Consider the following 14,866-nt stretch of genomic DNA (forward strand, 5'->3'; position numbering starts at 1 on the left):
GGGACACATGGCCAGGAAAACAGCAAGTGTCCACCTCGACAATATCCAGGAGCCTTCATGGGGCTCTGATCAGCCTCAAGAAGGTTGTGCCCCAGCCTGCTGAAAGAAACTCAGCAGAGGTCAAGGCCGCACGGATGGCATACGCCAACTGGCGAATGGAACTGCACCCTGGGGCAAAAATCGTGTACGTTGATGAGACCGGCTTCAACCTCTACACGATGCGCACAAGAGGTCGCGCACCTGTGGGCGAGCGAGCCATCCGCACCGTGTGTGGGTCCAAGGGAGCCAACACCTCCGTCATCGCTGCCATTTCCGACCAGCATGCCGATGGCGTGCTTTACTACGAGGTCGTGCAGGGCGGCGTGAACCGAGAGAAGTTCGCCAACTTCATGCAGAGCCTGAGCGCCATCATCGGTGAACATGATCCGATCAAGATTGTGATGGACAACGCCCCCTGCCATCACAACATCGGGCAGCTCGTGGTGATGCCCGATAACCAGGAGGTGGTCAAGCTCCCTCCGTGGTCACCCTTTCTCAATCCCATTGAGAACTGCTTCAGTGTCATGAAGTCAGCAGCAAAGCGGCGGCTGGCTGAAGAGCAGCCTCGGCTCAACAGCAGAGAGGCTGCGACAGCGGCTGGATTCACAGTGAAGGCGTGGCGGGATGAGCTGCTCCGGCAAGCTATCGTCTACTCCATGGGCGCCGTCACCCAGGAGAAGGTGGCAAACGAGTACCAGTTTGCGAACTGGCACGTGCCTGCCTGTGCTGCCGGAGAGAACATGCTGGTGTGAGCCAGAGCATAGCTACGAGCTTCAAGATCCTGTAGGATTTGTGGTCAAAGGTGGTTTCAGGATAAATGTGTTTTTTGTTTGCGTTCAGTTCAGGATTAAGTATTGATGGATAAGTAACTAAGTTTGTGTTATTATGCGTACCCTACCCTGTACCGCGAATATGGCGAAGGTAACATATGTGTACACATACGAGTATGTATATATGAAGAAACACCCAAGCCATTGAACCCACCTGAGGCGTTGCGTTTGATGCAGGCTTTCGTCTACTATTTGCAATGTGGAAAATAAAGGTATGAAAAATCGATTTTTTTACACTGTGAAATGGAACCAGCTCATTCATCTTGTTTATAAATCAATGCCAAATCATCGATTTACATATAATTATACAAACGACAAACGCGAAAAATCGCTACTAACGCTCCAATACTGCGGCTGTTGAAATTTGCTCGGCAATACCTTAATTATGACGTAAGAATAGGGCCTACGGGATACGGTTGTTGGGGGTTGTGACGTCGTGAAGGGCTGTGAAATTGATTTACAAGATTTAATATGTTGCTGCACCCAATACACGAAAAAGACTGCGCCAGCAAGGTTCTTGTGAAATAACATATATGTAATTATTATGTACCTAATTATAGAGGGTCTATCCCTCTCCCACGACGTTAAAAATAACCAAAAACTGACTGGACGATTCCTTCAGCCCTCTCAAAACATTCCTCCAAAAATGAACTCTCTGGGTGCCTCCAGTTACCCGCCGAAATTGAATGAACAGCGCCGAATTTGGTTGTAACTGTTGCTAAATAGCATGCGCTACCTCCAAACCTGCGCTGGCGTCGCCGATTCTACTTGCGCTATCGCCGGATATGGAGCGGATTGCCGCTGTGCCGAAATTGAATGCCATATTGCCGACTGCCTGATTGGTGCCGAGATATTATGCGGTTCTTGTACATAATATTGCGGGATGTCTACAAAGAATCCGCTAGTTCTAAAATGGACAAGTTCGCACCGAAATTAACTGTCAAAAGGTGTAGTCATGTATACTGCAGTATACATGGTTGCTGGGTTAGTTAAAGCCATTTTTTGTGGCTCACAAACAACATTATGCCTTCAAGTGGCTCTGTGGTTGAGCGTTGACATTCTTCGAATCGTTGGCGACCTCAATGACCGTAGATCCTCACTCAAAGTTTGATAAATCGCCCGATGAATTAGAATCCGACCCCTTAGCACAATGACATAGGCAAGCACCTCTCTAAAACACACCATACGGCGATTTTTTTTTTAGAGATGTCGCTTCAGATAATGCTGCAAGGTCTTCCTCTACTGTTTATCGATTCGCAACATGTGCTACAAGTTCCATATCTTCAAAGGAAATGGCAACTTAAGACCTAAGAGCAGTGGGCAAGGGGCAGAAGAAGCGGAAGTTAAGGACGAGCGGTGTTGATAATTAAACGTGTCAATACTATTAGCCATTTTACGCCCTAAACAAACGAAAAAATACGCTTTGGTGATTGTATGGAAGTTTTCATTGGTTGCATTTCAGTCAGATTTTATAGGCTTTGAGTATTTTTGTATATCCCAGTATACATGTCATTGCGCATGCGCGATGACCTTCACGGCTGAAATGTCACCAATCTGGTCATTATTGGCACCAAAGCTCTCAGCCAAAAAAGTTTCGTTGCTCTCCATTCATGGGCTACTTGGCGGGACTCAAGAGGCTAAGGGCCACATACCGGCATCTCTGAGGGCCCCATACCGGCGTCTCCGAGGGTCCACATCTGGCAGGCACCCATCAGCGACTGAAGGTCCCACACAGTTGACTCTGAGAGCCCCATCTGCGTCTGGGAGCACCATGCCGTCTCTAAGAACCACAGCGGCTCCTCCGTCGAAAGATGGGCGTCTGCATGCCAAAAGGGGAGCGGTTCTGAGACAGTAGGGCACCTACGTGCAATAGAGGGGCGCCTATGAAGCCCATAGGGGCGCCTATGAAGCCCATAGGGGCGCCTCAATGCGAAAGAGGGGCGCCTCTGAGGCCTACATATATGGGCGTCCACATGCAATAGAGGTCTGCAATGCAATTGATCAATGCCATGGGGGTGCATTCATAAGAAATAGGGGCGCCGGCATGGCAAAGAGAGGCGCCTTCAAGTGTCCATAAAAGAGAGACGCCTATGATAAGCGCACATTGTGTGCGACAACGGGGCGACTGTGGGACATAGGTATAGGGATGTCTCTGATGACTATACATAGGGCGCTTATATGCCAAAGAGGGCGCCTATGAAGCTAATGGGGGCACCTGGGAAACGAGGAAGACATTTTTGTAAGGGTTTTCAGGGGTCATGCGCCATTTGCGGCAAATAGATTCTTTAAAAAAAATCGGAGGGGGAATAAGTTTTAAAAATGGTGCGGACTTTCCGCACTGTTCCCTTAATTAACCCGCGCCCCGTAGGGCTATCGACGGACCCTACCACCCGTAGGGAAGGGGCCGTTTCGCCCCCCCCCTAAGATCTCGGAAATTTACGGGCCGATTTTCAAAATTCAAACGGTGTTCAATAGCCCCAACGGGGAACTACCTTGTGACCGAATTTCATTGACCTAGGTCAAACCGATGACGTCACAGGTCAGGTCAAAGGTCGGATTTTCACCGTTCACAGGCATTTCAAGAAATGTGTTGTGAAATCGAGTAAATTGGTAATTTATTGAAAACCATCGATGGTACATTGTTCGTCAAACACATACTTTGCTATCTGAGGTCACTGATCCCAGGTCAGGTCACAGCGAGGTCAGGTCACCGGGGGTCACAATATGAAAGTGTGGTGTGATACATGTTTTATGGTCCATTTTACATGACAAATGCGATTATGTGGGTTAGGCAGCCTTTTGGGCCAGCCTGGGTCACATTTTGGTGAAGGTCAGGTCAAGGTCAGGTCAAATTAGGTCAAATTTCAAAGTTGAAATTTTTGCATAAAATGGGTATCGATTCGATGCAGCTCGTCACGGGGAGTCTAATGGTGGTCTTTGTTCTGCTCTACAAGGTCTAGAATTGCCCAAAATTGAGTTTGAAAACTTGACGTCATCATTTTTGAACAATTTTTTTTCGCTATAACTTGGCCAAAAAACAAGGTATCGATATGAAATTTGGTATGTCGATAGAAGACGGTAGGTACTATCACATGTGTTCCGGTTTTTTTCGAAACTCAAAAAACTTTTTTGATTTTTCGGCTAATATATCCAAAAATTGCATTTTTGATTTTTGGGGGTCAAAACTCAAAAATCTCAAAAATCCGAGATAGCAGTTTTGTAGACCTGTCAATTCTACACCTTTTATGCCTGATCATTTTTATGTATCTTCAAAGCTGTAGGCCTGACAGGTCTTCTTGCGAAGGTCTTTTTTCGGTCGAAAATGACTGAACATGACGTCATTCTGACGTCATTTGTGGGCGACCTATCATAGCCTCTGGATAAAGTTTTTGTCACAATGTGTAAAATTGATGACTTGAGGGGATCTGAAAGTTTGGTGCCGATATCTCCAGCCGTTTAGGAGATATCGACGGAAAAGAACAGGGAGGGGCCGTTTTGGCCCCCCCCCCCTTACGGGGCGTGGGTTGGTTACGCCCCTGGGTACATCTGCTCGATCTCAGAAGCTAGATTTGGAGGTCATACTTGAAAGCAGCCAGCAGGACGAGACAAAAGTTGGAGGCCCCTGAAAATAGGAGGCCCCCTGGAAAAGGAGGGCCCTTGACAGGGTGGCCCACCCACTTTTCATGACGTTCCTACGCCCGTGTGTTAAACGACCACGAGGAAATCAATCAAATTGATTCGTTGAACACAGGGTGACATATAGGGTATCAGTGGCAAATTTTTGCCCACAATCCTGTCTCCAACGACACCCTAACTAACTCCAGAGGTCAGCTTCAACATGCCTGTGAAGTGAGCACTGTGGCAAATTACAGTCCCGTGAAACTATGGTTCTGCACTGGAACATAAACTTCTGTGCACCAGACACATGGAGAGACAAAAGTCTATCAGTTGATCAATAGAGCTGACTGAAGCATGCCCTGTCTCGAAGTGACAATGAAACTACCGACTTATTAATTTCACTTTCTCATTAAAAGATCCTAAATTCACTGACAAACTTATATTGAAAGATTTGATATGGTCCTCTGCAGAGCACATCGTCCATGATTGTCTAAATACAAATTTAAACGTTTTGAAGTAAAGTTAAGCCATTACTTTACCATATGCAAGTTGTGCGACCAAGAAAATATAAATCCCCTCTCCCACCAGGTTGTGTTACTTGCCGGTTGCGGTGATCCTCTCTCTCCCGTGATGTCGCCTTCCGGCGGCGCCTGTTCGTCATGCGTCCCTGCAGATGCCGACCGTCTCCCGAGACACCAGATTGTCGCCCGCGCGTCACAATTTGCATAAACGGAGCGGCGACAAGCCCTTCCTGCCTGATGTGGCCCTGCGGCGTCATGGAATGGAGGAATGTCACAGAGGCGGTGTGCGGATGGGATTCGGCACGAATTCGGCACGGATTTGAGCGAGAATCTTCATGGATTCAACGGAATTTGAGCGACATTCACCGGAACTTTGATGGTACAGATGGCATTCAACAAAGTTCAAACTCCACAACGGAGTCATGGGTACAGCCTACACGTGATATTCAGCAGAAGGCATGGTTTTTGGTGTGTTACTCAGAACATTCCTGTCGGGATCATTCTTGCCAGTGGTGAAGAGCCAACTTGGCAGAGTAAAGGAGGCTTTTAATTGCGTATGAGCACGAACCGAACTACCTGCTGAAACTACTTGCCAGTGGAACTACCGGGATAGGTATTTAGGTAACACTTCACTTGAGTTATTCGGAAGGTACTTTGCACATAACTGCGCCGTGGTCGGCTGGTATTTTGAAGAATGAATTAATATTTTGTATCGGAGCCGATGAAGACTGTAAAAATACCACCGTACCTGTTATTTTTTATAGTTGCTTAAAAGTCTGCTAACACTCCGGCTGTAAAACACAGCTCATAATTTCTTCGATTTCCTAAAAAAGAACGAGGTGCAAAGAGCAGACGAAACTTAACTGAAGTTTTGCATCCGTAACTACTCGCCACCTTACAAACATCTGGGCAATGTAATTACTACCAACAACACAGCTAATGTGGTATCTCATAAATAGCTACCTGGTACGTCGGGTGTCCCAACAGAGCCAAGAACACACAGACTCGCCCCGGGAGGAAGCCATCACCCGTGGCTTCTGCGGTAGCCCGGGAGCCTTTTCTGGCGCTGAGACCTGTCGTGGCCGGTGATAGTCCGCGGGGGGGAGACAGGGGATGGGGTGAGGGGAGGGGTGCCACTGCGAGCTGCGGCAGCCCACGCGGGGTGGAGGGGCGAGGGAAGGGGGAGGGGGGGTCCACGGCGGGGCGCGAGGGAGGGGAAGGGGATGGCTGCCACTGCGAGCTGCGGCAGCCCACGCGGGGTGGAGGCACACTGCCAGTCGAGCTGTCGCAGCCGACAGATGGAGCCGATGGTCCGGCCTTTGATTGATAATTGGGGATTAGGGCGTGCCGAGAGTAGCGCTCAATCGGCCGACCTGGCAGTTGGTACGGGTGGAGCATTTCACCGCGCTGGCATGAGCTCTGATGGAGAGCTTTCGCAACGTTTTTAACGGCCAGCTGAGGTGTGCAAAGGAAAATATACCGATAGCATGTTACGCTGTAATGTCTGGACCACCGGCTACAATTTAGTGCTGCTGCTCAGTGCTCACTGCTCATGGACCACCCTGAAGATTGTGGCGGAGCTACCCCGTGCCCGACTTGGCATGATTAAGATGCCGGTAGAGAAACATAATTTAAATATTGCTTGTCAGTGATTGACTGACTCAGGTAGACGACGCTATCTTATTCCCTCAGGTTAAAGGTTGATATGTTGTCCTCAATTTGACGGCTGTATTTGGTGCCTTTAGGTCGTTCACTCAGGGTGACGTCTGTTGTTGGTGCCCTCAAGCTGACGTCTGTATCTCGTGTCCTCAGGTTGACGGCTGGACAGAGTGGAGCGACTGGGGTCCGTGCAGCCAGCCCTGTGACGGCGGCGTCACGCGACAGACGCGCATCTGTCACCGGGAACACGGCTGTCCCGGCCTGGGCGTGCGCCGGCAAATGTGCAACATGCAGGTCAGTCATCAGCCGCCCTGTGTCATTCCTTGCAACCGATTCCGTCGCTTTGTCACATTACTTGTGGGAGTTCCATCAAATTTTCTGTGATTCTTTATTTCTTTCCAAACTCTCTTATCACCTTCCCCGCAAGCACAACCATTCTCCTTGTTGCTCGCTCTGCCCTCCTCATCAAACTCTTCTCCATCGCTTCTTCCGTCACGTTTTGTAACGCTCTATACTTCCGTCATGTTCTTCGCCACGTTACCCGTCACGTTTTCCGTCACGTTTTCCGTCACGTTCTCAGTCACGTTTTCCGTCACTTTTCCCCTCAACTTTTCCGTCACGATATCCGTCACCCTCTTCATCTCGTAAACGCTCTGGGTATGCCCACTAGCTGGGTGGCGCCTCCATTGACCGGTCGTTCATCGTCGATGTGCCGGTCCATCTGAGCTCCGGGCCGCACTGACACGGCTCATTTCCTGATGGTTTGACCCGTCGACCGATCCAGACCGCCCGACCTGTCCAGACTGAGCGGCCCATCCTGCCGTAAAACCAGGGATGTCCGTCATCCAGAGTCTGTGAGCGGCGTGCTAGTTCAGCGGCAAGTGCTCCACGGCGACCGGAATGCACGGGAGCGCAACCGTTATGCTCTCCGCTTGTGTGGATTTGTTTAGAGCTGAAATGTAGGATGATTTTCGAGGACTAGATGGAGTTAGGCAGGTTTATTGTTTGGATGTTTATGGTTCAAATTTCAACGAGCAACACAGCTTATGCATCGTTTTGCATTTTTCACGGATATCCAAGGTAACTATACCTATTGTTTTATCGTTACATTGCTAACATGTTTATTATGAAGACTAATCTTTCCCTCAAGCTGCTCTAAAACTCAGCATATACGATGTATTTTGACGTGAGTCTAAACAATGAAGAATTGTTCGGTTCTTCAAATTAGCTGACTCAGAGTCCCGACTCACTTGACTCCCCGACTACGCGCGGTTGTCTCCCGGTAGACTGAGTCAGCTCCCCCGCTCCGCCGTCGCCGACCTCCGGCCCCATCTCGTGCCGGGAGAAATTTATATCGCAGAGGGACGTGATATTTTCTTGGTCTCGCGTCTGCTGACGCCGTGCGTTTTTTAATAAAGTTGTTTGGTGGAGCCACTACAGTGGCGGAGGCGGCCGGTTTCTGCAGGTAACTTGGTCCGCGTTAGAGCCAGAGCGCAGTCAATAAGCAACGACCACGCCGACATACGTCCGTATTAACCCGCGCCCTGCTGGGGGGGGGGGTGTTTGAACACCCCCCCTTGTGGTTTTTCGCGAATATCTCAAAAACGGCGGCGCGGAGCGCCGCCGTTTTTGGTACACCTTATCATACATCAATTCTACACATGTTGTGAAAATTTCAGACCAAGGTCATTCAAGGTCAGGTCACCAGGTCACTTGAAGTGACCTCACCTCATAAGAAGTTTCAATGTCTGTCAAAGCTACACCGAGTGACCGATCGCTTTGAAACTTTCAGCGATTGCTAAGAGCAATAGCATGTACAAAATGTATATCTCAGAATTTTGATATCGATGACCTAAGGTCAGGTCAATTTTGCGACCTCCCCATTATAAGTCAATGGGAGAAAATTGAAATGCGCCTCTTTATGACGAAGGACATTATAAACACTCCCAAACACTGAATTACAAGTGGTTTAGGCACACTGAACATGAAAATGATGTCCATGACCCCTGTTTATGCCCTGAGGTCATCTTAGGTCACGAATGGTATCTAACAGTTTTTCGCAAATAACTTTTGATAGAGGCATGCTAGAGCGCTGAAAACGCCTTAGATGTGTTCAGCTCGACGATACGGATCGACTGATATGCAACATGACCCTTCCCGGTCAGGTCATGACCTTGACCTGAGGTCAAATTTTCAAGTTGACCTTTAAAGGTCAAGTTATAGTTCATTCGACGCGTCTTGACGAGAGGAACACGATGCCGGTAAAAGGAAGCTCGTACAAGGCTTGGGTCAAAAGTTATTGCAGAAAAACTGTTTCCGAAAAAAATCGGCTATTTTTGCAGTTTTTGCCCCCTGCAGGCAAAACCGTTGACGTTAGGTCAAATCTGAAGGAATTACTCAGAAAGGGCGTTAACAGGGCTATCGAATGCGCTTTTCCGCGGCGCTGTAGCTCTATTGGTTCCCGAGTTATGCGTTGGCTTGTTGGAAATTGTCGACATTCGACCTGGAAATCGGCGAAATTTTGCCTTCAATGACCTCTGGTGACCTGACCTTTGACCTGACCAAAAAATTGACTGGAGTGATTTCGTCATTATTTTTGACGCTCTTTCGAACGCCGCCTTCGGCGTATCGCTACGTGGCCCAGGAGCCGAGTTAGAAGGGGGGGTGTTTGAACACCCCCCCCCCCCAGCAGGGCGTGGAAATCCAGGACCCCCAGCCGGGCGCGGGTTAATGGAAACACGTAAGCTTTGCGGAAGAATGAATCGTTTCAAATGGCCATACTACGGTTCTAGCAGAAACGTGTGAAATGAGCGTCAAACTTAATAGTCTTATGGAGATAGAGTTCATGATATAACAAATAGCAAGCGTCTATAATCTATATCTAGTATCTACACTAAATGGTTTTCTAGCTTTCCAAGCAATAAGGCATGCTTGAGAAGCTGTCATTATGCTGTTTACTAACTAGTATATGCCTAACGGCATAAATCATTATTGTTATTTTATCCGGCACTCAGAACGTGTTTGGTCAAGAATTGATTCGGGCGGTCCTTCTGCCTTTCCACGGACTCTGCCTTTCCAAAACTTGCCCCGTCTCCTTCCCACCCGTTCCGTATCGCCTGAAGCGTCTTGAATAATCGTCCTCTCGACTTTCAGCCTAAATTAACGCCAGTTCATCCGCGCATAATCGATAGACACCGTTTGTAGTCGCAAATAATGGGTTTCTTCCGGTCTTAAATGCCTTGGCTTACGAGGAGCTGCTGCTCTGACAGGGAGCTACCGTAGCTGCTGAAGGCGTCTCACCAATGCTGCCCCAGCCGCTGCGATCGTTCAGACTAGCGCATCGCTCAGTCATGGCAGACACATTTTGACAGGCTTGACGCGGGGCCTGTGTAGCAAACAGGACGCACGTCGGTTCTCCTGCGAACGTGACCTGACGAACTGACCACAGACGGTGTTGATCCGACCTCGTTACCAATGCTAGAGACCTCCAGGGGGTGGGGGAGGTCACAGGTCATGACCTCCGTCGACCCGGCGGTCAGTCGTGTGGCCATTCAGCGCATAATTAGTCGCACCCCGTCATAACTTGTCGGTTATAATGAGGCGATGGCGCTGGATGGGGGCTTCTGGTCGAACTGAGGTTAAGGGGCGAAACTTCTCCGAAAGATGGCTTCCCGTGGCGTCTGATGGCTGAGGAGGGTACGCCACAGAATAATGATGGGAAAGCCGGGGAGAGGGTACCGACCGAGACTTGGGTATTGGTCAAAATATCGTTGTTGAAGTGCACTTGATGTGCAGCATTTGATTGCATCTGATTTCTGCTTACATTGTTTTATGATAAGATAGGAAGAACTATAAGTATTTGTTATGATAAGAGCGTGAAAGGAATGCCGATAGTCTTGATGATCAATGGTTATCGTGTGTATGGCGGATCAGCAATGCCAACAATCCACCTCCGCACCTGTTGCCGACCAGGTTCAGACAACCTGATGCTATCTGTAAGTGCAAGCGTTCGGGTCTGACCTTGATGCTATCAGTCACCCGTTGTCGCCATTAACCATTTTACGTCATGGCATCATGACACAAGCTTTATCAGGGTGTCACGGCTTGTTAGTTGAACTGCACCACTTGCGTTCACTTCCCACCCTCTCATGTCCACTGGCACTCTCCACAGTTCACATGTCATTTCCACCACTAGCATTCACCTTCCATAATTTCCCATCAACCTATACCACGACTCAACGATCCATCCACATTTCAAGTTCCACCAATCGCCTCAAGTTCAAGTTCGTTTATTCACGTCGAATCCGCTCTCATGCGGCTTTTCACCAACGCACGTGGAAATGGTAAAACGGGAGATGGAGAACACACACTCATCATACATAACTACATCAGAAATTCACGTCATCATCGGGAAGATTCACCACACCGTTAACTATGGCGATTATGTCTGGGTCGCCAGCAGGTGCGCCCTGACTGCTCGTTTAAAGGACGACTGGCCATCATACGTCGCACAGAACTCATTGAATGCATTGGCACCGCTATACACTAGCTGCCTTCTACCCGCCTCGGTGCGTATCCGAGGTAGCCGCAACCGCTGTGCGTACCGGGTGTTATGGCCGTGATCGTCTGCGGTTTCCAGCCTGGATGCGATATTCGTCGGCTGTCCAGTTTGTCGAATGGTTCGCACGATACATATTCTGTGATAACGGGCTAGGTTTGTCGCGCTCAACCACTTCAAATCTTTCAGCACATCGGTCACATGACTATACTTCCGGCGCCCGCTTACTACTCGCGCACTGAAATTCAGTACTCGCTGCACACGACTGAGTTCAGTGGCGCCGCATGTCCCGTAGATGGCTATACAATATCTCAGTGTGGACACGACAAGTGAGGTAACGATCGGCTTCAGTGTGAAGGGTGGCAACACATGTCTGGCGTGGTTGAGTGCTCGCAGCGCCCCCGTACACTTCGATGCGACGTGATTGACATGCTCATGATACGTCAAGTTCTTGTCAATCACAAGTCCAAGGTTTCTGACGGTATCAGATTCGTGAATCATGGCTCCAGCAAACTTAATGCTAACAGGCGACAGTCCCTTCAGCATCTGACGCGTACCGAGCACTATCATCTGCGTCTTGGATGCGTTCACTTTCATATCATTCGCACAAAACCATTCGAAGAGCTGAGACAAAGCTTTCTCCATCCTCACAATCAAGATATCAAGATCCGCCTTTTTCCCAGATATCAGCAGCTGGGTATCGTCGGCGAACTGGACGAGGGTAACATCGGGTACATGGAGACACATGTCATTCGCAAATATTGAAAACAATAAACAGCTCAGTGATCCTCCCTGAAAAACTCCAGATGTGATCGGCAGTGACTTGGAAAGCATGATCGAACCGTCTGTGTTACGAACTTTAACTTGCTGCGAGTGGCCGTGAAGATAATGTTCGAACCTCCACCACTTGTATCCACCCTCCACCATTCCGTGTCCACCTTCCACCATCCACATCCACCGTCCACCTGCTCCACACACCAATACGTTAAACACCGGTGAGAATCCCGGCTCGGCCGTCGCATGGCGCTGCTAATGGGCCACTGTTGTCGGCGGACCACAATGCCGACAGAGGGACAGGTGCCCTGCCGGATGGCTTTGCGTTGTTCCTCGCTGGTGACGAACAGACATACACCCACGGCTCAGGGTGCCATGCTGGATATAGTCGTGTGTTGTTGGCCGCTGGTGACGAGCAGACAGACATACACTCACAGCTGTAGGTCATTGGCCCATTATGGTGACTGCTAGAAGTGACTGTTGAACGGTTGCATGGGCTGGGGGTGGTAGGTTAACCTAATCTTAGTGGTTTCTTGTGGCCTCAGAGCGGTTGATTGTTCCCTTAGGTGGTGGGTAAACGCATTCTGCTGCCCAGTCATTAAATGCATTTTATTTCTGGTGATTTAATTTCATGAAATGTCCCGTAAGGTCAGATATATTTTGTTTTATTCTTATTAACAATTTTCTTGTTATCCCGTCTGCAGTAGAGTACTAGTTTTGTGGCTAATAGATCTTTCATGAGTGATATAAAGTGATTTACAGCATAGCCTTATTTGTTGTACTTAACCTCGTTTCTTGTAACTACGCCTGTCCTTTGCTTTTTGGCTGGCAGGTCAGCCTTCAACGAACTGTGTTGGTTGTCTCTTTAGCGTGTCTGTTCTCTGTCCCGGGGCCCACGGGTGTGATTTAGGCCTGCTCCGACTCAGGTATTATTGAGTTCAGAGGTCCCCTTTGAAGTGGGCGGTCTAACTTTTTAAATGAGCTGTCAGAAGCAAAACAACGGCTCATCTTACACTAGGCACAGCATAATTGGTCGCTAGGAAAAACGAGCGAGATCATTTGACACGGGACCTGGCTGCGATAAGCCATTCCGGACCATGTGCAAGCGAGTGCATGCGAGTGCAAGCGTACAAGGCAAAGGTGGTGCAAAAAAGTTTTTCGTTAAAGCTATTTTTAAGACGTCATTATTGTATGGCACGTTATCCTATCTTGACCTATCCTATCTTATCCTATCCTATCTTATTATTCTACTTGATCAGTAGATATTCTAGCAAGCCATAATTTTCTTAGTCATGTGTTTTAACCCTCGCACGACCAGGCCATTTCTCATAACACGAACGACCAGGGGGGGGGTTGTTACGACCCCCCCCCTGGCGTTTCGAAACGGAAGGTCGTAGAGCTTAGCGGAAAAAACCAACGGATTGCTCTCAACGAGATCTCGCGATTGGTGGTATATTTTTTGGTCCTAGGTCAACATTTGATCTACTTTTGACCGGTCAAAGGTCAAATTTTCGGAAAAATAGACTTTTTTCAACTTTCGGCGGCGATTGCGGCAAAACGGTGGGAGATATCGACTTGAAATCTTCACTATCGTGTTCCTTGATCAATTCTCTATCGTTTGGTATGTATTTCGTTTCCCTAGCTCTAAAAATGGCGCGTTGGGAGCGCCGGAAGTCGGCAAGGTCACAGTCGGCGGCAGAAATTCGAAAAATCAAAATTTAAATTTTTGAAATCTGATTGTATTTTTGGATTTGGGAGGTCCATTTGCTCCCTATAGAAGCTAATATTGCTGCATATTCCCATTGAGGTGACAAGAATTAGCAAAATAGTGGTTCGGGCGCTTTTCAAAAATAGTACCGGACGCTGTTCCTCTTGTGACGTCATAGCTCCGTGACCTGACCTGACCCGGTCAAATTTCTTATACCATATGATAGCCAATACTTGCCCCAACATGCATGGGAAGTTTCATCACGCTCCATCAACCGATGTCCGTACCACCGGCAGGAAACCTCGGGCGTTGGCACTCAGTTTGTGAAAATCCGGCCGGAGGCTGTACCTCTTATGACGTCATAACTCCGTGACCTGACATGACCCGATCAATTTTTTTTCGGCAAAAGATGCGCAAAGGTTGCCCCAGAAGGCATTGAAAATTTCAGCCCGCTACGACAAGCCGTTTAGCGTGCACTTCGAAAAAACCTCAGGGGGGGGGTTGATACAACCCCCCCCCCTAGGCGTTCTAGGGTTAAACCGGAGCTGCAAGTTTTCGTATGCCGTGATGTGTAATTACGTCCAGAATTATGCTCGATGACGAACTGCTCCAAAGATGAATCACTCATTTATCATCTAAATTGGTCTGTCCGCTCTTGCCTTCCTGACCAGTGCTCTGACATTTGCTATTAAAATAGCACCAAACCCAGGATTAAGTGACTACATTAGCATAGCAAAGGCGCGACATGCGATCAAAAGTTATCCCATTTTTAAAATCTGGCAGCGCCCAACTTGCAAACTTCTCTTCATTTTTTTGAATAATGAGGAACATTTTCAGGGGAACTCTGGACACCACCGTGCATTCGAAGCTTTACGCTACCCACATAATGCAGTAGGTGACATGTCAGTATTGATTCTTAAGTACAAGATGTATGCTGACTTATTTCAGGGAAGCGGAAGCCTCGTTTTTGCATTATTTCTTTCCTTGCAGGAAAAAATGTTTATAAGTGACCAATAAACATTAGCCACTACAGCCTATAACAGCCTACAACAGCTACAATAGCACAGTGACACGTTTATTAAAAAGCCGTAGAAACCTACATGCTTCCCCGTGCAACCAACTCGCACGAAAACCGTTTTACCATCATACTTCTGTCGCC

The 14,866-nt window shown here is 48.4% G+C and overlaps 1 protein-coding gene across 1 annotated transcript in view; it reads left to right on the forward strand.

Moving 5' to 3' along the window:
* The first annotated feature begins 951 nt into the window (after nucleotides 1-951).
* LOC122394286 (protein madd-4-like) overlaps nucleotides 952-14,866 on the forward strand; it is an 89,162-nt gene continuing 75,247 nt past the window's right edge. Inside the window, exons 1-2 of the mRNA XM_043391043.1 lie at nucleotides 952-960; nucleotides 6,821-6,961. Coding sequence (XP_043246978.1) covers nucleotides 952-960; nucleotides 6,821-6,961 — 150 coding nt within the window. The remainder of the gene's footprint in view (nucleotides 961-6,820; nucleotides 6,962-14,866) is intronic.

Source organism: Amphibalanus amphitrite, unplaced genomic scaffold (assembly GCF_019059575.1).
Source record: "Amphibalanus amphitrite isolate SeventyFive unplaced genomic scaffold, NRLGWU_Aamphi_draft 000583F_arrow, whole genome shotgun sequence".
NCBI classification, from domain to species: Eukaryota; Metazoa; Arthropoda; class Thecostraca; order Balanomorpha; family Balanidae; genus Amphibalanus; species Amphibalanus amphitrite.